At 40.7% G+C, this 25736-nt stretch overlaps 1 protein-coding gene across 11 annotated transcripts in view; it reads right to left on the reverse strand.

Annotated features, from left to right (window-relative positions):
* Positions 1 to 4769: 4769 nt before the first annotated feature.
* Positions 4770 to 25736, reverse strand: part of ablim1a (actin binding LIM protein 1a) — a 136547-nt gene continuing 115580 nt past the window's right edge. For 5 of the 11 annotated variants that reach the window (XM_045700647.1, XM_014154411.2, XM_045700645.1 and 2 more), the window contains 10 exons: positions 23991 to 24038; positions 21847 to 21996; positions 20688 to 20776; positions 20200 to 20323; positions 11547 to 11599; positions 11171 to 11231; positions 10821 to 10828; positions 10224 to 10298; positions 6200 to 6280; positions 4770 to 5988 (listed from right to left, as the gene is read on the reverse strand). In XM_045700647.1, the coding sequence (XP_045556603.1) occupies positions 5875 to 5988; positions 6200 to 6280; positions 10224 to 10298; positions 10821 to 10828; positions 11171 to 11231; positions 11547 to 11599; positions 20200 to 20323; positions 20688 to 20776; positions 21847 to 21996; positions 23991 to 24038 (803 nt within the window). In that variant the 3' untranslated portion in view covers positions 4770 to 5874. The remainder of the gene's footprint in view (positions 5989 to 6199; positions 6281 to 10223; positions 10299 to 10820; positions 10829 to 11170; positions 11232 to 11546; positions 11600 to 20199; positions 20324 to 20687; positions 20777 to 21846; positions 21997 to 23990; positions 24039 to 25736) is intronic. The other 6 variants (XM_045700650.1, XM_045700646.1, XM_045700651.1 and 3 more) reach the window with 3 other exon arrangements.

A 25736-nucleotide genomic window follows, 5' to 3' on the forward strand; every position in this document is an offset into this window, starting at 1 on the left:
CCTTTGTGGACCTGAAGCATCGGTTCACAACAGCACCCATCCTCATCCATCCGGACCCCTCACGTTAATTTGTGGTGGAAGTGGATGCTTCGGATGTTGGAGTGGGGGCCATCCTGTCCCAGCGATCTGCCCAGGACCAGAAGCTTCATCCCTGTGCCTTCCTGTCCCATCATCTCAATCCTGCTGAAAGGAACTACGATGTTGGCAACCGAGAACTCCTGGTGGTGAAGATGGCGTTGGAAGAGTGGAGGTACTGGCTGGAAGAAGCAGAACAGCCAATCCTGGTCTGGACTGACCACAAAACCTGGAATATCTCCGTACAGCCAACCGCCTCAACTCCAGCCAGGCCTGGTGGGCCCTCCTGTTCACCAGATTTAACTTCACCATCCCCTACCGCCCAGGGTCAAAGAATGTGAAGCCTGACGCCCTCTCCCGCCTATACAGTTCCTCTGCCACACCCTCAACCTCTGAAACCATTCTCCCTACCGCATGCCTTGCTGCCACTGTGGATGGGGGTATTGATTACCTGGTCCGTGAGGCACAACACTCCCAGCTTGGACCTGAAGGGGGCATGACTAAACGTCTGTTTGTCCCTAATACAGTCCGGTCCCGGGTCCTGGAATGGGCTCATTCCTCCAGGCTGACCTGTCATCCAGGGTCCTGTCGTACACTAGGCTTCCTCCAACAACGTTTCTGGTGGCCGTCGACAAGCGAACCTTCGCCGGACCCCAGGTCCCCGCTACCTCATTGGGCAGAGGGTATGACTTTCCACTCGGGATCTGCCCCTTCGGGTAGAGTCTCGCAAGCTATCTCCCGGGTTCATTGGTCCTTTTCCCATCTCCAAAGTCCTGAGCTCCACTGCTGTCCGTCTTGTGTTACCCCTGTACCCTCTGATTCACCCTACCTTCCATGTGTCTAGGATTAAGCCCATGTCTCACAATCCTTTGTCTTCTGTCTCTAGGCCCATCCCTCCCCCCTGGGTTATCGGTGGCCATCCAGCGTATAAGGTGACACGCCTCCTGAAGGTTCGACCATGGGGCAGGGGTTTCCAGTACCTAGTTGCCTGGAAGGGTTATGGCCCGGGGGGGAGGTGCTGGGTCCCGGCTAAAGACATCTTGGACCCAGCCCTCATCACCGATTTCCACCGCCGACACCCCTGTCAGCCAGGTGGGGGTGGTACTGTCACACCCTGATCTGTTTCTCCACCCCCTCCAGGTGTCGCTTATTTTCCCCAGTGTATTTATCCCTGTACCAGTTCATCTTGCATGTTTAGTCAAGTCAACCAGACTGTTTTTGCCAGAATAAGAACCTATCCCTCAATGTAACCAAGACTAAGGAGATGATTGTAGACTACAGGAAAAGGAGGACCAAGCACGCCCTGATTCTCATCGACGGGGCTGTAGTGGAGCAGATTGAGAGCTTCAAGTTCCTTGGTGTCCACATCAACAACAAATTAGAATGGTCCAAACACACCAAGACAGTCGTGAAGAGGGCATGACAAAGCCTATTCCCCCTCAGGAAACTAAAAAGATTTGGCATGGGTCCTGAGATCCTCAAAAGGTTCTACAGCTGCAACATTGAGAGCATCCTGACTGGTTGCATCACTGCCTGGTACGGCAATTGCTCGGCCTCTGACCGCAAGGCACTACAGAGGGTAGTGCATACGGCCCAGTACATCACTGGGGCTTAGCTGCCTGCCATCCAGGACCTCTACACCAGGCGGTGTCAGAGGAAGGCCCTAAAAATTGTCAAAGACCCCAGCCCCCCAGTCATAGATTGTTCTCTCTACTACCGCATGGCAAGCGGTACCTGAGTGCCAAGTCTAGGACAAAAAGGCTTCTCAACAGTTTTTACCCCCAAGCCATAAGACTCCTGAACAGGTAATCAAATGGCTACCTGAACTATTTGTATTGTGTGCCCCCCCCCCAACCCCTCTTTTATGCTACTGCTACTCTCTGTCCATCATATATGCATAGTTACTTTAACCATATCTACATGTACATGCTACCTCAATCAGCCTGACTTACCGGTGTCTGTATGTAGCCTCGTTACTTTTATAGCCACGCTACTGTATATAGCCTCGCTACTGTTATTTTTCTGTCTTTTTACTGTTGCTTTTATTTCTTTACTTACCTATTGTTCACCTAATTCCTTTTTTGCACAATTGGTTAGAGCCTGTAAGTAAGTATTTCACTGTAAGGTCTACACCTGTTGTATTCGGCGCACGTGACAAATAAACTTTGATTTGATTTGTTGACTATGCACACTGATGATAATTTCAAATCATGACGTCAGTGATCTTCAGGTCAGAAAGCTGGAGCTCTTGAAAGATGCCACAGTTTCCAACTTTGAATTCCCGAGTTGGATAACCGTTCAAACTGATTTTTCCCAGTTGGAGCTTGTTTTTTTCAGAGTGCCGAGTTTCATTGAAAGCACTGAAGTCAGAGATTTCCGAGTTCCAAGTTCCCAGTGGTTTTGAACGCGGCATGACCTTCTAGACCCATTTGTTGTTATTTCAAGCATGTTGCACAGATGCGTAGATCTTGACATGATGCCTTAATTCCTGGTATAAATAAATAATTGCACCAATGTATCCCATCCAAAAGTGAAAATGTTCCTCAACAGTGAAACCCTTGCAAGGTTACATGATGAAATAAAAGTTTGTCTTATGAACATTTTAAGTGCATTTATAAATCATTATTCAGCCAACCTTAATAGGCTTTCAATTTGTCAAGCACGAATGACTATCTCACAATGTTAACCATAACTGTTTATTCATGTGTCTAAAAATGTTTGGTTAAAATAATTTACCGATTGTTAAATACACCATTAATTTACTTAACAATTGAAAGTAATGTGAACTCGTTTTTGTAATGTGAACTCGTTTTTGCCATTGGGCCTACAGACGACAGAGCCCTTTATTGCAGAGTTGTGTCAGTCAATGAGGTGGTCGGTTTTAAATTAGCTAACTTATCACATGGTTTGTGCAGGCTGAAATATAGTGCTTTGGGATATTTGATTGGGATGCTATCGGAAATGTTAAGATTTGTAACAAGCATGGTAACACGCATTCATTGTTACACCTCTGTAATTACAGACTGTTTTACCACCAGTTTCATGTTGTTATTACAGTTTAACAATGTATTATTACAATTAATTACAATACTTGTTACATACTTGTTACAAGGACACCTTAAAAGGAAGTGTTACCAAATATAATTACTAGAAGGGCCAAAGCCCCTCAGACCCCAACAATTTGACTGGAACACTCATGTGTGCATTTAATATGACTGACATGGTAGTGTGATGCTTCTGACCTCTGTTCACACAGATTAATCCCCATGCTGTTAGTTTACTTACAGTGATTTCAGTTTGCTTTGTGCTTAATTTCTTCATTCGGAACTTCACCGCTTCTCTTTGCCTCTTCAGACATTCCTGGTGCTTCAACAGCATCTCCTGGGGAGAGAAGGTTTCAGAAATACAAAAAAGAGAGCCAAGATGGATTCCACCAAAGTCTCTCTTTTGAAGCACAGTAGCACACACCTGATCCTGGGTCTTCATCTCCATGGTCTTATTCTAAGCGAGATGATCAGTTATACCAATGACGAAGAGCTCGGCTAATGATGCTGCCAAGTGAAGTTGTAATAAGACAAAGACTTTTAGTCCTGTGTCAGTTAGTCTTAAATCAGTATAGACTACTCTCATTCACGTCCAGCTCTTGTGTCTGTCTGCATGTGTCTCTCTTCTTCTGTTTATAGAATGGCCTGTCTCATACATACCATAACTCTGTAGCAGCAGAGTGATTTAAGACACAGGCACCTGGCCCTCTTTAACAATTCCATGCCTCCCTAGTGTCACAAGGTCAGGTGCCAGAGCATAGTGGATAGTGTTGTGTCCGTATAAATAGAATCACTAGAACAGACATGGCCCATTCATTGAGCCAGATTGGGTGTATCCATGAGGGTGCTATGAAATTGCTGTGGTCTGAGGGGATTATCCATTCTAGTCATTCTATTTCTATGGTTATGTCAGTGGGTCCCTTTTTCTCTGCCTTGGAAAGTATTCACCTTGAGCTGTCTGTCCAACTCACTCAAACACACTATCCTGTAAATTACTCCAGACAGACCATGCAGGTCATCAGGCATCTGTCTTCTAAGTTCCAGTGTCATTGTTGTAACCCTTTTCCATTATTCTAGCTTTGGATTGGTCAACCTTTGCCAATGGAAATCACAAGACGACAATGTGACATCCATCCTGATGTCACAGCTCTCCATTGACCATGCTATTTAGTCCTGGACTAGGGTTAATCTGTGTCCGGGAAAGCAACCCTATACGTACTGTATAACATTGAATATACTTGTGTAAATTGATCCCTGGCAAATGACTGTAAATAATGTTTACATTGATGGTATGAGGTTCTGTAAGCAGGCTATAAGCTAACAGAGGTTTTCTATCCAGTTTGATACACAGATCATCTTTAGCAACACTGTATTTCCTCTATTCATACTTTGATTCATACCATACTTTAAAACTATAGGCCTTCTATGAGCCTGGGTGTGTGTGCATCTGTATGTGCGTGTTTGAGAGAGAGACAGACAGACAGTTCCATGGGTGTCTGCCTCTTTAAGTCCAGGAAGTCAACAGAGTACACTATGCCTGATTGGTCCCATAAAACTTGACAGGAGAGTCCTTATACTACCTCACACACTGTGTTTATTATAGTTTAATAGCTGAGAGGAGATAAACTAATACAGGTGATACCTTTGGTGTATCATACACAGGGATTTAAAGCTTTATTTTTGCTTATATTTCAATACAACAAATGGCAGTGTGGGTTTCATTTATAAAACAGTCATTTTAAATACAGTTGTTATTTTTTGTACATTTAATGTTGTATTTTTTGGGGTGGTGTTTGTTGAATATTTGTGAGTAAAATAGGAATTGCTTCTCCAATTTAACCAACGGAAAACTAAATTAGGTAATTTTCATGGGAGCCTGATAGGATAAACTGTTTTGTTGAAGAGTCAATATGCCTGGGTAGGCTACCTGGGTCATATTTATTAGGCATCAAATGGAAGAAAACAGACTGAAATAGGGAGGGACTACTTGGACTTGTCCACGCTCATTTCTGTTTTCCATTACAAAACATTTTAAAATGTTGCATGCCCTAATGAACATAACCCGGATCTATATGGAAACCACATTATATTGTTTTGATTGATGGCTTTTCCAGACTCTGATGCCAGTGAGAGTAACATGGTTAGGTGCTAAGGCAAGCTGGCATGAGCAGTGTTTGAAGATTTGGACTCTTATTATGTACTAGAGCCATAAAGAAATGGCAAGACCCAATATTTACCATGATGAAGACTGTGAGCCATTTGATTTGACGCCAACATTGGTCTAAAATGTTTCAGCCAAAATGAGGGCAAGCTGACCATTGACTTATGAAGCTGACAGACAGACATTCCAGTTTTGCATGTGAAGAACATGTTCCAGTTGGTGCCATGAGATTAAAGAAAAAGGAAATAAAGTAAAAGCAGCTCCATTCAAAGCAAAGCGAAAAACAAAACAAAAAACAAGCGCAGCAGTAAAAAAAAAACATGACCTAATTTATAATTCTTTCTCATTTTTTTTCATTGTTGAACACTTAAGAAATGGGTTTCTTCTATTGCCTTGTAGCATCTATCGGTTCGTTAACTATGTATTCAGTCCGTAGAGGAAGCATAGAGTAAAAAGAGTCCATTTCATTGCTTCCTTGAACATGTCAAAAAAAAGGGGGAAAGGGGGAAATCAAAACAAATCCTACATCTATGTTACAGTGGTAGAGTAGATTACTATCTTATGGGATGGGATGAGTGCATGCTGCTCTGACTGCTAGAAGAGCTTGGCCTTCTTTTTCATGTTGTTGCGTTTCCACAGTGGAAGCCTGTCAAATTCCTGGATCTCCATCCCAAAGATGTCAAAGAACGTTTCTGGGGCTAAGTGGCGCTAGAGTGAGAAGAGAGGTTGAGAAAAGAAGGAAGGGGGAAGGGGTATGTTGTGGTTAGCATTTACGCTCCTATAAAGTCATTGAAAAACTCTCAAGAATCTATATGGAGCTATGGATTCTGTACTTTCCTCACTAGGTTTTTGTGTAGCATTCATGCACACAAAGTAGACAATCGAGTATCTATCATCACATGCAGAAATCAAATGATACCTCCAGTCTTGTTCTGTCCACCTCCCTGGGCAGCTTAGCTCGCCCTCTACTGGTTATCGTGAGCATTTCATATGGTACGACCTTCAAAGGGAGACACTCGTCAGTAATGGAAAGAGTTTGTGCTATCTAGGCTCCTTGGAACGTCCCTACCCTGTACCCTAACCTTAACCCCTACCCTTAACCATTTAAAATGTCAACTTCAATGGGGTAGGGAAGTCCCAAGGATCCCGGATAGCAAAGTTCGTAAAGGAAGGCAATACTGAATCAAGCTTCAAAGGGAAACTGTTGAAAGATAGACCTAAGGGGCCATCAAAACTGACTGAGGACCCCATTCAATCGAACCTGGATACTAGGTTTTTGAGATAAAACCAAAATGTAAAATAAAGCATTTGATGCTGTAATTATTTTATTGAGTACATGATTTCACATATTCATTGCTGCAGACAGACATTGAGGTACCACAGAAACCGGTTATCCATGTTTGATTAGATAGGGCATCATTTTTACAGTTATAGCATGTTCAACACTGATAGTCTTGTCTGAGACAGCACAGGGTAGGGACAACAACTGTGACAGAAGATTGTGAGTGAGGGCTGTAAGAGGGCAGATGGGGCTGAAGAGCCTGGGGGCTCAACTATATGGGTATCAGTTGATAGGGAGGTGCATGATGCCTGTATCGTTGTGTAGGTACATGCATTTGTGCTCTTATTATTACTCATTCAAGGGTTTTCTTTATTTTTACTATTTTCTACATTTTAGAATAATAGTGAAGACATCAAAACTATGAAATAATATTATGAATTATGTAGTAACCAAAAAAGTGTTAAACAAATCAAAATATATTTTATATTTGAGATTCTTCAAATAGCCACCCTTTGCCTTGATGACAGCTTTGCACACGCTTGGAATTCTCTCAACCAGCTTCATGAGGTACTCACCTGGAATGCATTTCAATTAACAGGTGTGCCTTCTTAAAAGTACATTTGTGGAATTTCTTTCCTTCTTAAAGCGTTTGAGCCAATCAGTTGTGTTGTGACAAGGGAGTGGTGGTATACAGAAGATAGCCCTATTTGGTAAAAGACCAAGTCCATGTAACAGCTCAAATAAGCAAAGAGAAATGACAGTCAATCATTACTTTAACATGTTGGGGCTAGGGGGCAGTATTTTCACGGCCGGATAAAAAACGTACCCGATTTAAACTGGTTACTACTCTTGCCCAGAAATGAGAATATGCATATAATTAGTAGATTTGGATAGAAAACACTCTGAAATTTCTAAAACTGTTTGAATGGTGTCTGTGAGTATAACAGAACTCATATGGCAGGCCAAAACCTGAGAAGATTCCATGCAGGAAGTGCCCTGTCTGACAATTTGTTGTCCTTCTGTTGCATCTCTATCGAAAATACAGCATCTGTGCTGTTACGTGACACTTTTTAAGGCTTCCATTGGCTCTCTAAAGCGTTCAGAAAGCGGAATGACGTGTCTCCTGTCTCTGGGCAAAGTACAGCAGCAGAGTTTGTAAGTGGCCTGCCTGGGGACAGTGAGACTGAGATGCGCGTTCACGAGACTTCTCCATTTTTTTCTTTCAGTCTTTGAATGAATTCAACGTTGTCCGGTTGGAATATTATCGCTACTTTATGAAAAAAATAGCATAAAAATTGATTTTAAACAGCGTTTGACATGCTTCTAAATACGGTAATGGAATATTTTGAAATTCTTTGTCACGAAATGCACTCGCACGTTACCCTTCGGATAGTGACCTGAACGCACGAGCAAAACGGAGGTATTTGGATATAACTATGGATTATTTGGAACCAAAACAACATTTGTTGTTGAAGTAGAAGTCCTGGGAGTGCATTCTGACGAAGAACAGCAAAGGTAATCCAATTTTTCTAATAGTAATTCTGAGTTTAGGTTGCCCCAAACTTGGTGGGTGTCAAATTAGCTAGCCTGTGATGGCCGAGCTATGTACTCAGATTATTGCAAAATGTGCTTTCGCCGAAAAGCTATTTTAAAATCTGACATAGCATTTGCTTAAAGGAGTTCTGTATCTATAATTCTTAAAATAATTGTTATGTATTTTGTGAACGTTTATCATGAGTAATTTAGTAAATTCACCGGAAGTTTGCGGTGGGTATGCTAGTTCTGAACATCACATGCTAAAGTAAAAAGCTGTTTTTTTTATATAAATATGAACTTGATTGAACAAAACATGCATGTATTGTATAACATAATGTACTAGGAGTGTCATCTGATGAAGATCATCAAAGGTTAGTGCTGCGTTTAGCTGTGGTTTTGGTTTTTGTGACATATATGCTTGCTTTGAAAATGGCTGTGTGATTATTTTTGGCAGGGTACTCTCCTGACATAATCTAATGTTTTGCTTTCGCTGTAAAGCCTTTTTGAAATCGGACAACATGGTTAGATTAACGAGAGTCTTATCTTTAAAATGGTGTAAAATAGTCATAAGTTTGACAAATTGAAGTTATAGAATTTTTGAGGTATTTGTATTTCGCGCCACGCGATTCCTCTGGCTGTTGACTAGGGTGGGACGCAAATGTCCCACTGGCCCAGAGAGGTTAACCAGCATGGCTACCACAGCATTCTGCAGCTATACATCATCCCAACTGGTTTGGGCTTAGTGGGACTATCATTTGTATTTCAACAGGACAATGACCCAACACACCTTCAGGCTGTGTAAGGGCTATTTTACCAAGAAGGAGAGTGATGGAGTGCTGCATCAGATGACCTGGCCTCCACAATCCCCCGACCTCAACCAAATTGAGATGGTTTGGGATGAGTTAGACCGCAGAGTAAAGGAAAAGCAGCCAAGAAGTATTCAGTATATGTGGGAACTCCTTCAAGACCGTTGGAAAAGCATTCCAGGTGAAGCTGGTTGAGAGAATGCCAAGAGTGTGCAAAGCTGTCATCAAGGCAAAGGGTGGCTATATGAAGAATCTCAAATATAAAATATGTTTTGATTTGTTTAAGACTTTTTTGGTTACTACATGATTCCATATGTGTCATTTCATAGTTCTGATGTCTTCACTTTTCTTCTACAATGTAGAAAATAGTAAAAATAAAGAAAACCCTTGAATGAGTAGGTGTTCTAAAACGTTTGACCGGTACTGCATATCAGTTAAAATGTGAATATGTTGGAATATTAGGCTATAAATTCACATTTTCAGAGAATTAACTGTGACCCTAACATTTTGTAAGTAAGTAACAAAATAGTATTGTAAGTTTTAAACAATTTTGTTCAATAAAATTCAAGACATAGTTATCGAGTCCTGGAAAGCTGCTATACTGTGGGCTTTACAGCAAACATATGCTAAGGTCTAGTACACAAACAGACATGGATGCGATCCATTTGAATTTAGAGTGAGAGTTTTGCAAGATCTTACTGAAATACTAAGCAACAAGAGGAGTGATTTGTTTTCTTTTTTTCCACTATCTGGCCAACTCATAATAGCCACACCAATCATGAAAATCCAACAATGAAGGTATCTCTTCTTCATAAAGTATACCGTGATCAGAGTCATTTCAAATATACATTTGGTGTTGGATTTTCCACTGTATGCTACATACAGTCTATTTTGAAGCGATGTGTGAATGAACATGGAGAAGCTGGCATGCTAAGCGAGAGGTGACTCATTTCACTAGCTCCTGTCTGGACTTCAGCACAGCCACAGCCTCATGGGAGATGTAGTACTGTAGAGGGGCTGCCTTTGGTTCCAGGAACCCATGATGGAACTGACTACCAGCTGCATACTGTAGGTAAGTTAGTGGTGATATTATGAGACACACCACCAGTCTTATACCTCAGAGCTCACTCTCTACTGACTCAGCATATTCCTTTCTGTTGCATACAGCATATTCATTTTTGTAGTGAAGTCTATTTTAAAAACTTGGCATGTCAGTGAAATATACGAAAAAGCATAGGGCACATACAGCTCTAGCTCTACATACAGCTCAGAGATCATCAGGTAAATAAAAAAAAATGATCAAGAAATAAGATACTTGCTTTTGGTTCCAACATATTAGGCATAGATACTCCCCTGTCCATTCTTGTTACTGCGGCACAGCCATCCCTTATGTGCTACAGGATAGAACATACACACACATGTAATATAGTGGTATGGAACTGAGATGTATCTAGCATAGCTATCTACTATAGCTACCACTAGCCCAGCAACTGTATCGTATTACCACTATATAGAGTAATATACTTGTAACATATGGTCACTGCAGTACATTTGTCTGTCTCTTTGGGTAATGGGTTTCGGTTTTCAAAGATTGGCATTCTTTTAATACAATTCATCTCAATGGCCTCTACGCTTGTGACCCCTCCACCTCTCACAGTCTAGGGGACTGTTACGGTTTGCAATTGAATATGTAACTAAAGCAGTGTTGTATGTGTTCCAAGGCAGGAGCATGCAGGATCACTCCAATGCAATCACTACAGTTTGGAATAGCAAACAGTGATGCAGGCATTTAGCAGGACTGGGTTGACATTCAGGACAACATTAGGTTTGCAATCCTAGGAATAATGAGTGAGCAAACACATGCAAAATTAAAGGTATGATGAAAGGCAGTTGTGGAAAGCAAATGAGAGACATACCTGAAACTCTGCAGGACAAAATGGGACAGAAAATGAGACTCACAGTTAATGTTTTTTCTCTACCATTTATCATTCATATCTGAAAGAAGTACTACATTATTTCCAAATAATTGGGTGCCTTATTATAAAACATATTGATGAATTATTTATGTGTGTAATCGGTTAAAGGTACAATCTGGGATCTGGGAGGGGTAACATTTCCAAAGCCCCATTTCTCAGCTGTATATTAAAACGAGTGCAGGGCTATCATTTTGCTGAACTGCTAATCCCAGATTGTAGCTTTAAGAATATTTAAATTGTGGAAGTAGCTGTGAATATAAACAGAGCTTTATTTGGTGAGCAACACTGACCTCTTCCTCCCCCACACATGTCCCCATGGCTGTTGTACTGAGTGAAATCTGTGGACTGAGGCTGTAGAGGCAGAAACAGTATTTTAATAACAACGGTCAAACATTTCTATGAACAATTCTATGAAAACAGAACGTTTTACAGGAGCAATTAGGGTTAAGTGCCTTGCTCAAGGGCACATCAATAGATTTTTCACCAAGTCGGCTCAGAGATTCAAACCAGTGACCTTTTGGTTACTGTCACATCACCCTTAACCTCCAGGCTACCTGCTGCTGTCATAGCCTATAAGTGGAAACCATCCACATTAATCAAATATTGATTTGATCGATTTTGTTGGATTTAATCAAGTTGTGATATCTGATAGGTGTCTGATCTTACCCGGTGTAATCCATTCCGTCCATAACCAGGCAGCGAGGAAGTTTTGGAATCATCTGAAAAGTTGAAACTATGGTAAGCATCATAATTTCGCTGAAACATCTAAACTCAATTTGGCTGCCCTTTAGTTTGAATTGTTCAAGCACAGGAAATTTGCAAGTGTTAAAATCTCAGTGTTGAAGTAAAAAGTTTATAGTTTGTTTTAATATCTATGTTTCTACATGCACATTGATTGATTCATTGATTTTATACTATACCAATTTAAACAAGTACCACCTTATACTTTTCTAAACTAAACAATCTGTAAGGGGTTGGATTTATTGCACCCGTTAATGAGATGGTTGTTCCATCTTAGATGGTTTAGGTAGTCTAGTCTTTCAACATAGCAGTCATTCTTAAGGCAGATTGTGAGTCATAAAATATTCACATTTTTGGCCATCCTACCTCCGGCTGGAATTCATAATTACTTCACAAACCAACATATTGTGATTTGCAGGTCCGATATAACCCTGGCTTATCAGATCACAATGTCAAGGTAACTAAAGGCCTTATGCAATTATATATGGTAATAAAGCATTTAGTTTTAATTCAGACACTTAGGCAGTCATTTGATGAAGGCTTCAGGACTAGAAGTTAATGAATGCAGCAACCATGTGTCTGTAACTAACAAGCACAGTGATGGGTGGGTATCTCTCACATTCACTCAAAAGGCATGCTGTGAAAAATGTAAATAAGGCTTTACACTCTACAGTGTTAAAACAAAACGCCAAAAAATACTGTAAAACTACGTGTTATTCTTTAACACGAAAAAAGTGTAACAGCATCTACTCTAATAAGGTTTCAATTTATGTCAGAATTTACAGCACCCCCATGGTGTTAGGGAACCAACACTCTAGATGAGTTATTTGGCAAAACTGAAAAGTGTACGTTTTCCATGAATTTGGATGATACTTGGATGAAACCAGATCAAAGTTGTTTCTACATTGATAAAGTTTGATCATAAAGTTACTAGTCCCCTCCTTCGTGTCAAACACTTGGATTCAGGAGGTGGGATTATTAAGAACTTTTTGCGATATCACAAAAAGCCTAATTTGATTACACAAAATGGTAACTTCTTATTCTCTTAACCAATTTAAACAAGTACCACCTTGAATTCAATCAAAAACTTTTTTTTAAAACATTTTTGCAAATATATACACTGCTCAAAAAAATAAAGGGAACACTTAAACAACACATCCTAGATCTGAATGAAAGAAATCATCTTATTAAATACTTTTTTCTTTACATAGTTGAATGTGCTGACAACAAAATCACACAAAAAGAATCAATGGAAATCCAATTTATCAACCCATGGAGGTCTGGATTTGGAGTCACACTCAAAATTAAAGTGGAAAACCACACTACAGGCTGATCCAACTTTGATGTAATGTCCTTAAAACAAGTCAAAATGAGGCTCAGTAGTGTGTGTGGCCTCCACGTGCCTGTATGACCTCCCTACAACGCCTGGGCATGCTCCTGATGAGGTGGCGGATGGTCTCCGGAGGGATCTCCTCCCAGACCTGGACTAAAGCATCGGCCAACTCCTGGACAGTCTGTGGTGCAACGTGGCGTTGGTGGATGGAGCGAGACATGATGTCCCAGATGTGCTCAATTGGATTCAGGTCTGGGGAACGGGCGGGCCAGTCCATAGCATCAATGCCTTCCTCTTGCAGGAACTGCTGACACACTCCAGCCACATGAGGTCTAGCATTGTCTTGCATTAGAAGGAACCCAGGGCCAACCGCACCAGCATATCGTCTCACAAGGGGTCTGAGGATCTCATCTCGGTACCTAATGGCAGTCAGGCTACCTCTGGCGAGCACATGGAGGCCAAAGAAATGCCACCCCACACCATGACTGACCCATGCTGGAGGATGTTGCAGGCAGCAGAACGTTCTCCACGGCGTCTCCAGACTCTGTCACGTCTGTCACGTGCTCAGTGTGAACCTGCTTTCATCTGTGAAGAGCACAGGGCGCCAGTGGCGAATTTGCCAATCTTGGTGTTCTCTGGCAAATGCCAAACGTCCTGCACGGTGTTGGGCTGTAAGCACAACCCCCACCTGTGGACGTCGGGCCCTCATACCACCCTCATGGAGTCTGTTTCTGACCGTTTGAGCAGACACATGCACATTTGTGGCCTGCTGGAGGTTATTTTGCAGGGCTCTGGCAGTGCTCCTACTGCCTCTTGCACAAAGGCGGAGGTAGCGGTCCTGCTGCTGGGTTGTTGCCCTCCTACGGCCTCCTCCACGTCTCCTGATGTACTGGCCTGTCTCCTGGTAGCGCCTCCATGCTCTGGACACTACGCTGACAGACCCAGCAAACCTTCTTGCCACAGCTCGCATTGATGTGCCAAAATAAAAAAAATATGACATTTACATTTACTCAGTACTTTGTTGAAGCACCTTTGGCAGCGATTACACCATTGAGTCTTCTTGGGTATGACGACGCTACAAGCTTGGCACACCTGTATATGGGGAGTTTCTCCCATTCTAATCCGCAGATCCTCTCAAGCTCTGTCAGGTTGGATGGGGAGCATCGATACACAGCTATTTTCAGGTCTCTCCAGATGTTTGATCAGGTTCAAGTCCGGGCTCTGGCTGGGCCACTCAAGGACATTCAGAGACTTGTCCCGAAGCTACTCCTGTGCTGTCTTGGTGTGTGCTTAGGGTCGTTGTCTTGTTGGAAGGTGAACTTTCAAACTAGAATTGAGTGGTCCTGAGTGCTCTGGAGCAGGTTTTCATCAAGGATCTCTCTGTACCTTGCTCTGTTCATCTTTCCCTTAATCCTGACTAGTCTCCCAGTCCCTGAAAACATCCCCACAGCATGATGCTGCCACCACCATGCTTCCCCGTAGGGATGGTGCCAGGATTCCTCCAGACGTGACGCTTGGCATTCAAGCCAAAGAGTTCAATCTTGATTTCATCAAACCAGAGAATCTTGTTTCTCATGGTCTGAAAGTCCTTTAGGTGCCTTTTGGCAAAGTCCAAGAGGGCTGTCATGTGAATATTACTGTGGAGTGGCTTCCGTCTGTTCACTCTACCATAAAGGCCTGATTGGTGGAGTAGTGCAGAGATGGTTGTCCTTCTGGAAGGTTCTCCCGTCTCCACAGAGGAACTCTGGAGCTCTGTCAGAGTGACCATAGGGTTCTTGGTCACCTCCCTGACCAAGGCCCTTCTCCCCCGATTGCTCAGTTTGGCCAGGCGGCCAGCTCTAGAAAGATCCTTGGAAGCCACTGTGTTCTTGGGGACCTTCAATGCTGCAGAAATGTTTTGGTACCCTTCCCCAGACCTGTGCCTCAACACAATCCTGTCTCAGAGCTCTACGGACAATTCCTTCGACCTCATTGCCTGGTTTTTGCTCTGACATGTACTGTCAACTGTGGGACCTTATGTACACAGGTGTGTGCCTTTCCAAATCATGTCCAATCAATTGAATTTACCACAGGTGGACTCCAATCAAGTTGTAGAAACATCTCAAGGATGACCAATTATAAACAGAATAGACCTGAGCTAAATTTCGAGTCTCATAGCAAAGGGTCTGAATTCTTAAATTAAATAAGGTATTTCTGTTTTTATTTTATTATGAATCTTGAAAAACAGTACTGACAATTCCATTTGGGCTAGCTAGCTAAATTATACAGTAAACATGATGTCTATATAGATGCTTTCCAATAACCAAACAGTTGGATAAACAAATTATTTCTGAAATCAAGATGTGATGTATGACAGGATTGGATGTTTCATGCAATTTCAATGTTGTTTGAGTTGCTTTGTGTATCGGCATTTGAGTTGCTTTGTGTATCAGCAAATTTACTTGAGATAATCTCACTGCAGCACTGCTCACTGGGTCAATTTTGCTTGACATAGGTATTTTCAAGGTACCGCCCGCCAAGGTAAGGTCTGTCTTTCAGACTTCCTGGTAGTTTGACATGAGAGAAAAAGTACATTTTATAAAGTTTTATCAGGAAAAAACATTATGGGTGATGTTTTAGTCACTCAAAAGGCTATTTTACATGGGAAATATATTCACGCCACCAAATAATTGATTAAAATACACTTTTTTGCAATGTTCTACAGTAGACTCAACAGCACTCTGTAGGGTAGCACCGTGGTGTAGCCGGAGGACAACTAGCTTCCATCCTCCTCTGGGTACATGGACTTCAATACAAAACCTAGGAGGCTCATGGTTCTAATCCTCTTCCACAGATTTACACAGTAATTATGCCAACTTCCAGAGGACGTCCTCCAACCTATCAGAGCTCCAGCATAGCATGAACTGACATGTTGTCCACCCAATCAAAGGATCAGAGAATAAATCTTGTACTGAAAGCATAAGCTACAGCTAGCTAGGACTGCAGTTCATAAAATGTGGTAAGTAGTTGACTCAAAGAGAGAGAAAGGCAATAGTTGAACAGTTTTGAACAAATTCATTTTTCCAAAAAGAAGGAGAGGCAAGAGAGAGAGAGAGAGTCATTTATTTTTTCCCCTTTCAAATGCAGCTAGCTAGTTTAGCCTACTCAAACAGAGGGGTGCTATGTTAGGTAGCTGGCTATGACTATCCAACACGACACTAGAACTCTTCCAAGTCAAGGTAAGCTTTTGGTTTTACAAATGTATTGCCACCGGGGCCCGCCGGTGTAAGTGATAAACTGCTTTACTGACTGTACACTGTAATGTTACTGCATGATTGTAGCAGGTTTACTAACACGTTAGTTCTATTAGTTATGTTGACTATGACATTACTTTAGCTAATATGGTGACAATGATGGAGGCTGTGTGTAGCGGTTATGATATGGTTTGGCTTGGAAAGTTTTTTGGGCTGGTCACATACAGCTGATGTGTTGTGCATTGAAGTCCACAAGCGAAGGGAAAAGGTGAGAGGAGGAGAGCGCATAGATGCAAGAAGGAATACAATGTGGTTGCTATGAAAGTGAACTGTGTTTACGTGTGATCAGGGGTGTATTCATTCCATCAATTCTGTTGAAAAATGTTTCTTAAACGGAAGGAAACAGAATGAAATGGGGATAAACATACCTGAATATGTCCAATAGAAACTCTCGTTTGCAACTGTTGGACTAATGATTACACCCTAGATCAGCTAGATGCAGGTAAGAGTGTGAAAGGCAGTATTGAACGTGTCACAGTCTGTCCATGTGTCACTTTCTGTCTTCTCAAATTTTTCTCTGTGCACCTACGTTGTAAACTTTCATTCATAGGCTAGGTTGTAGCATGATGTATATAAGGAACATTTGAACATCGGCGTTACATTGAACTGGGTGAATGGAATATGAATGACAGTTGTCAAATATGCTGTAATAGAAATAAGGCCATGCTCATAAAAATAAAAAAAATGGTCCTCGCTCATCTTAAATGGCACAGACCGCCACTGTCACACATACAGTACCTTCAGAAAGTATTCATACCCCTTGATTTATTCCACATTTTGTTGTGTTACAGCTTGAATTCAACATTTATTTTCTCACCCATCTACACACAATACCCCATAATGTTGGAGTGAAAACATGTTTTTAGAAGTTTTTGCACATTTATTGAAAATTACATTGTTTACATAAGTATTCACACCCCTGGGTCAATAAATGTTAGTATCACCTTTGGCAGCGATTACAGCTGCCAAAGGTGATACTGGGTAAGTCTCTAAGAACTTTGCACACCTGGATTGTACAATATTTGCACATTAAAAAAATGTAATAAAAAATCTATGGCAATAAAAAATTATTCAAACTCTGTCAAGATGGTTGTTGATCATTGCTAGACAGCCATTTTCTTGCCACAGATATTTAAGCCAATTTAAGTCAAAACCGTAACTAAGCCACCCAGGAACATTCAATGTCATCTTGGTAAACAGCTCCAGTGTATATTTGGCTTTGTGTTTTAGGTTGTTGTTCGGCTGAAAGGTGAACTTGTCTCCCAGTGTCTGTTGGAAAGCAGACTGAATCCTCTAAGATTTGCTTTTTCTTACAGTGGGGGAAAAAAGCATTTGAGCCCCTGCTGATTTTGTACGTTTGCCCACTGACAAAGAAAGGATCAGTCTATAATTTTGATGGTAGGTTTATTTGAACAGTGAGAGACAGAATAACAAACTCTCCACCATGGCCAAGACCAAAGAGCTGTCCAAGGATGTCAGGGCCAAGATTGTAGACATACACAAGGCTGGAATGGGCTACAAGACCATCGCCAAGCAGCTTGGTGAGAAGGTGACAACAGAAGGTGACAAAAGAAACACAAAAGAACTGTCAATCTCCCTCGGTCTGGGGCTCCATGCAAGATCTCACCCCGTGGAGTTGCAATGATCATGAGAATGGTGAGGAATCAGCCCAGAACTACACGGGAGGATCTTGACAATGAACTCAAGGCAGCTGGGACCATAGTCAACAAGAAAACAATTGGTAACACACTACGCCGTGAAGGACTGAAATCCTGCAGCGCCCGCAATGTCCCCCTGCTCAAGAAAAGACATATACATGCCCGTCTGAAGTTTGCCAATGAACATCTGAATGATTCAGGGGACAACTGGATGAAAGTGTTGTGGTCAGATGAGACCAAAATGGAGCTCTTAGGCATCAACTCAACTCGCCGTGTTTAGAGGAGGAGGAATGCTGCCTATGACCCCAAGAACACCATCCCCACCGTCAAACACGGAGGTGGAAACATTATGCTTTGGGGGAGTTTTTCTGCTAAGGGGACAGTACAACTTCACCGCATCAAAGGGACGATGGACGGGGCCATGTACCGTCAAATCTTGGGTGAGAACCTCCTTCCCTCAGCCAGGGCATTGAAAATGGGTCGTAGATGGGTATTCCAGCATGACAATGACCCAAAACAGCCAGCCAGTCTAGCCAGTCTCCAGACCTTAATCCCATAGAAAATCTGTGGAGGGAGCTGAAGGTTCGAGTTGCCAAACATCAGCCTCGAAACCTTAATGACTTGGAGAAGATCTGCAAAGAGGAGTGGGACAAAATCCCTCCTGAGATGTGTGCAAACCTGGTGGCCAACTACAAGAAACGTCTGACCTCTGTGATTGCCAACAAGGGTTTTGCCACCAAATACTAAGTGATGTTTTGCAGAGGGGTCAAATACTTATTCCCCTCATTAAAATGCAAATCATTTTATAACATTTTTGACATGCGTTTTTCTGGATTTTTGTTGTTGTTATTCTGTCTCTCACTGTTCAAATAAACCTACCATTAAAATTATAGACTGATCCTTTCTTTGTCAGTGGGCAAACGTACAAAATCAGCAGGGGATAAAATGCTTTTTTCCCTCACTGTAGCTCTATTATGTTTCTTTTTATCCTGAAAAACTTCCCAGTCCTAACGATACATACCAATAACATGATGCAGCCACCACTATGCTTGAAAATATGAAGAGTGGTACTCAGTGATGTGTTGGATTTGCAACGCTTTGTATTCAGAACATAAAGTTAATTTCTTTGCCACATTTTTTGCAGTTTTACTTTAGGGTCTTGTTGCAAACAGGATGCATGTTTTGGAATATTTTAGTTCTGGACAAGCTTCCTAATTTTCACTCTGTCATTTGGCTTAGTATTGTGGAGTAACTACTGTAAAATGCTGTTTATCCATCCTCAGTCTTCTCTTATCACAGCCATTAAACTGTAACTGTTTTAAAGTCGTCATTGGTGGTGACTTCATGGTGAAATCCCTAAGTGGTTTCTTCCACTCTGGCAACTGAGTTAGGAAGTACGCATGTATTTTTGTAGTGACTGGGTGTATTGATACACCATCCAAAGTGTAATTAATTACTGCACCATGCTCAAAGGTATATTCAACCGATCTACCTATAGGTGCCCATCTTTGCGAGGCATTGGAAAACCTCCCTGGTCTTTGTGGTTGAATCTGTGTTTGAAATGCTCTGCTCGACCAATGTACCTTACAATTATCTGTATATGTGAGATACAGAGATGAGGTAATCATTAAAAAATCATGTAAAACACTATTATTGCAAACAGAGTGAGTCCATGCAAATTATAATATGACTTGTGAAGCCCATTTTTACTCCATTTTACTCCTGAACTTATTTAGGCTTGCCATAACAAAGGGGTTGAATGCTTATTGACTCAATGCATTTCATATTTTCATTTTTTATTCATTTCTACAAAATAAAAATAAATATAATTCCACTTTGACATTATGGGGTATTGTGTGTATGCCAGTGACACAAAATCTCAATTCAAATTCAGGCTGTAACACAACATTTTTGGGAAAAGGTTACTTTCTGAAGGCACTCTACTGTACACTAAGAAAGTGTTATATTTAACACTGTTGGTGTTAAAATTCAGATCTCAAATGTGTTGTGTTCTGTTTATTTGATAGGGTTGCTTTTGAGGTTGGATCTGACCAAGATATTGTTAATTCGTTTACACCACACCAAAAGACTTCAAAATGTTTTGCAGGAGAAAAACAAAAAATGGTGTTTGTTGTATTGGACAAGTACAGATAGTAACTCTGTGTTTCAATCCATTTTGGATCGCTTTCTTCAGTTTGGTACCTAATGAACATGGCCCTGGTTTACAGTTCATTTGATGTGGTTCTTCTAAACAATGTGCTTGTTACTATATGGTGAGGTTGGTCAGAACATACCTCCATCATAGTTGTTCTGCTGAGATTCATAGCGCTGAGCTGATTGGCTGCGTGCATGACCTTCCCTGATCTGCTCCTTCTCATTCTCCTCTTTCATTATCAGCTTCCCCAAACCAGACTGGATCTGGGGAAACACAGAACATATGGTAAAATACTTCACTTAAAGCCTGCAGGTATAATGCATTGTAAGACTTGTCATGAGCATGTATCTTCTAATGAATTTTATCTTATAATGATCCTGACTAAATACCAGCTATTTTGAGTCATTTAAAAAGTTGATAGATGCAGAGACAAAACATAGTGTAAACCTTATTATAATACAGTATAAAGACTTGTACATGCTTATAACAAACTATGAAGCAGTATACTGTACCTGCAGGAATAACTTTTTATGAACATACAATAGTAGAGTAGAGCTGCCTACCTGTGTGTGTTTGTGGGTGTGATTGTGATTGTGGGAGTGAGTGTATGAATGTGGCTTCTCTAACCTTGTTGATTTGCTCCTCCTGGATCTGCTTTCTCTTCATAGCCTCCTCTTCCTCCTCTTCCCTAGACCGTCTCCTTCCTCCTTCTGAACCTTTGAGTGGCATAAACAACCCGCGAATAAGCCAACACACACATGCACACACACACACACACAGCAAAACAGGAACACACACACACACGCACAGGCACAGGCACGCACGCATGCACACACCCTTATAACTGTGTGTGTGAATTACAGGCATCTTGACTGAAAAGTAGTGCTAAATACAGTAAAACAAGACTGTCAAAAACTATAACAGAAGGCATAATAGAATGCTTCCATCTGTGGATATCATATTCACAAAAGTACTGTACAGGATTTCTAAAAGGATTTACAAAAGTACTGTAGGATTTATCTTTCCAGCAACAGGGGTGTGGGAGAACACAAATGTGAGACAGAGTTCACTAGACATAAACAAAGACAACACAAAAAGAGTGAGACTACTCAGCTGCACAGAATGTTAACACGGACAGTACAACAGTCTTCACAAGATGAGATTTTTACTATGAGTTTGATACACAGAACAACACAGTGTAGGAAGACAGATCAGTTTGAAGCCAGTCTCAGTTAGCTCGGTCCAAGTCACTTGTGAATGGTCGATTGATTGATTTTATAAGTGTAAAGGAAGGTGCAACTGAAGCTGTAGCAAGCAAAAAGTGACATGATGCCAACAACAACAGTCTTTCAAGGATACATTGTTCATCAGCATTGCACAAAATTCAGCAAAATAATTTTACAATCTGTTTTCCAGAGAGAAATTGTGGTGAGAGCAGGGATGCAATAAAGCTTAGTGGTGATGTTAAGCTACAAGTGCATAAGAGTGAGATTATGACCGATCCATAAAGAACCCAAACCCTACATCCTAGACACTTGTGAAAATCTGAGAGGTTTGGAAAATCCATATGGCAGAAATTCCACCTTGCCTATCAGAGTTCAAGGTGGTGCTATTGACATATTGCTCAAACCTATCAAATTCTCTGAGATCTCCACAAATGTCTAGAGGGTAGGAACTAGTGGTTGTTTCTGGACAGGGGCAAGTTCAGGGTTTGGTTAGGGGTAGTGAGCCTCTAAGGTGAAGGAGGTTGGGCAGTGCAAGCATGCTCATAAGGAGCCTACTGTACCTAAGGCAGCCAGGGCCAGGGAGGGAGAGCAGGGGGGCCAGTGGTCGTTTTCGGTCGGTGATGTGTCATCTGGAGGGGGGACATGGGCGGCAGGAAACGTAGCGGATCTGATGATGTCATCAGCAGACTTTCTTTTTGGTGCGGGTGAATCTAAATTGGTAACCAGAGGTACTGGACTATCAGAGTCTGAGTGAGTACCCTTAATCCCCTTAACCACAGCTGAACATTTCAACATCATCTGTCTGAAATGTTGTGTGATAATCTTTACACAGCAAATTTACAAGTGTTGAGATGAAAAGTGTTGTGAGTGTTATATCTGAGTGTTGATTCGAGTGGGGTTAACAAATTGACAGAGAATGAAGTGTTATTTGAATCACAGTGGAATCAACATGCGTGGTGTTGTTGTTACTTGTCTGTGTTGAGTTAATTTCCGTTAACTCTCTCAGAGTATAAAATATGTGGGAGGGGCCTCATTATCATATTTCCCAGCATAATTTGTGCAGGTTGATTTTTAGAGTAGTTTGTTTTTAATATCTATGTTTCTGCATGCACATTGATTCATTGATCTTATGCTATACAAAGATTAAATGACATACATTTTTCTAAACTAATCCAATCTAGTGTACCCATCACTGAGATGGTTGTTCCAGTATAAATGATATGATCTCACTATTAAATCCTTCTCAATAGCAGTTTTTCTGAATGGCTGGATTCTGATAGGAATTACAGTACTAATAACTTCATAAACCAGAATATTGTGATTTACAGGTCTGATGTGGCCTATGAGCCAAGATTTTCAGACTGAAATGTCAAGGATGACTAGACCATAAATACATATATGAAAAGTATATTTTATATGGCCATAAATGCTTAATTTCATTTCAAACACATTCACCTTGGCACATTAACAAAGGCTTCAAGGTTAAACTGCTATGAATTCAACAAATACATCTCTGTCATTAATAAACACAGTCATGGGTGGATATCTCTCATGTTCACTTGAAAGGCATGCTGGGAAATATGTAAATAAGGCTTTACACCTACAGTGTTAAAACAACACCCCCCCTCCCAAAAAAGACTAAAATACTGAAACACTATGTGATTCTTTAACAAAAATAAATTGTAACAGCATCCTCTCTAATAAGTGTTCATTTAAGTTGGAATTTGCAACAGTTTAACACTATTTCAGTGGGTCACATACAGTATACACACTAAGAAAGGGTTACATTTAACACGGTGGATGTAAAAATTGTGATCTCAAATTTGCTCTGAACATTGTAAAGATAATACACCAACCTTACACTTACACGTATTATTCAGAATTGTTCACAGATTATGTAAATAGTTGTAGTGTGATGGCGCTCTAATCAATATATATAATATTGTCTGCACCGCTGAAGGGGTGCTCAGTCCTAGGAATGCACAAATGTAATCTTAAAAGACGGTTCAAGATGGCAACTTATTTGCCTTCAATAGTATTTATTGAAGGCAGTAAGGACACTAGGTCATTTGACAGCAAGAAAGGGCTACAGAACCATTAGTGGAGAAGGACCACACTTCAAAACATGTCAGCAATAAATCACATTTAAGGGAATTAAGATGACATCCCAAACCTTCTCTTTAGATTATGGGGTACTGTAGGCTCACATGCCTTGATCTTTTGCTTAGGTTTCTAAATTCTCAGAAAGTGTTCAGAACGTATTTTGTCAGAGAGAGACTTCAAACAGTATTGACACATTGACATTGGAGGTGGTTACAGTAAATGGTGTACAATTAGAGATCAATGTGGTGATTACACAATTTCAATCCAAACTGAAAAAAACATAATTGAAAGGACCCAGATATTGCTCATAGACATCTAGTCCACCAACCTTACACCATTACTAAAAGGTTAGGTGCTGCTTTGTATAGTTAAGCTTATTGATCTTGTTTATAGCCAATGAGGTTCAAGACACTATTTTCTTTCTATAATCACGTTGTTTTACAGTAAACCAACTCCTCATATCATGTCCCTGATAAGAGAAGTAATATTACCTAGTCGTGCTCTTGGAAAGCTCTGTCTCTATTTGCAATCAGTATAATTATTCCTAACAATAATCATACTGTTAATGCTGGTGAAACCAGGTCACAGAGAGTGAATATACCGTGCTGTTTGTAGATGGGTGGTTTCCTGTAAATGTTGATCCCCTGATCTGAAAGAGCAAAGGGAGAAAGACATAGTCAAAACCACTGGGCACACCACGTAATTTCAACGTGGATAATTGGGGAATATTTGGTTGAGATGTTGATCAATGGGATTACAAGATATATTCACCCACTCAAAAACACAGACAAAAGTTAGTTGAATTTCCAATGTGTTATCACTATGCTTTCAATGATCTAAAAGCACAACCAAATTCCAATGGAAAAACAATGTCTGATTTTTGGTTTAGTTGTCACCCAAATGTCTATCTCCGTGCTTTCAATAATTTAAAAGCAAAGCAAAGTTCAAACGGGAGTACAATGTCAGATATTTTGTTTATCTATACAACAGATTCATGTGTTATCACTGTACATCATCTAATGGCTGAACCAAAAGAACTGGATTGCAGTAGAGATGACATTAAAAGTACATGGCGCAATTGATCAATGTTGTTTGAGATTCTGCACAGATTATTATAGCATAGCTATCTTGAATTAGAACACTTTGTGTGATTACATAAGAAGAAATGTATAGTTACCATCACTTCAAAATGTGGCCATGGATGTGTTACCGATTTTAAAGTTGAATTTTACATTAGTTTGTAAGATAACATTTTACATTCATTTTTAAAGCTGCAATATGTAACTTTTTAGGTGACCCAACCAAATTCACATAGTTATAGATCTGTCATTCTCATTGAAAGCAAGTCTAAGAAGCGATAGATCTGTTCTATGTGTGCTATTTCTATGCTTCCTGTTCTTTAATTTCAGTTTCGTACACCAGCTTCAAACAGCTGAAAATACAATATTTTGGGTTATTGAAAATATATTTCACAGCGGTTGAAATGGTACAATGTTTCTCTACACATTATGTTGCTTATTTTGTCACATAAACTGAAAGTCAGCGAACTATTAGAATTTTAGCAACCAGGAAACTTAACTTTAGGCTATTTACTGTATCACAAAAGTGATAGTGTATTGTTTTGGGTTGTCAACGCAACCAAATATCAACATTTGAAGGAGATCTATCTTCTCCCTAAATAGTTCTATCTGTGCCACTGACTAAAGCGAAAAACTCACCGGGTGGGCGGAGCAAACAGAGCGAGGCGGGTGGAAAGGATGGGACAGGCAGAACAGTGACTGTATGCTAGCAGGATAGTCCATATCTCCAATCATCTTTGCTGATAGCGATGTTGTGTATGAATAAGTGGGTGAATTGGTCTAATTTAGCATATATGGTAAAAAAAAACTCTTTAGCTACTTCTTCCAATTCAAATGAGTTAAAAAAACAGTGAATAATGACAACAAAAAATGTTTTGTGTGACTACAGCGGCAGCAATAAATCACAAAAATCGTGACAGGTTTTAAACGAGCGAGGCGTCATAGAGGACAACCTGCCCACCCAGCTTCGGTTGGGTTATTATAATTCAAAACAATGCATTTTAAAAAAAATCACAGACGCATCGCACGCTCGCCATTGGTGAGTTTAGGCCATAAGTCTGGCTTTAATTCCAGTTTGTCTACAAATTAATCATTGGTACGTTGGATTCACGACTCTATCTCAATCAAACATCAAAGTTAAAGAATAGGATTAAATCAAATCAAATCCAACTTTAAATCATTTCATCTGATTGAGTCTTATTATTTAACTTAGATTTTGAGTTGAGATGGAGTTGAATCCAACATATCAATTATTATTTTGTAGACAA

Source organism: Salmo salar, chromosome ssa18, assembly GCF_905237065.1.
Source record: "Salmo salar chromosome ssa18, Ssal_v3.1, whole genome shotgun sequence".
Classification (NCBI taxonomy): domain Eukaryota; kingdom Metazoa; phylum Chordata; class Actinopteri; order Salmoniformes; family Salmonidae; genus Salmo; species Salmo salar.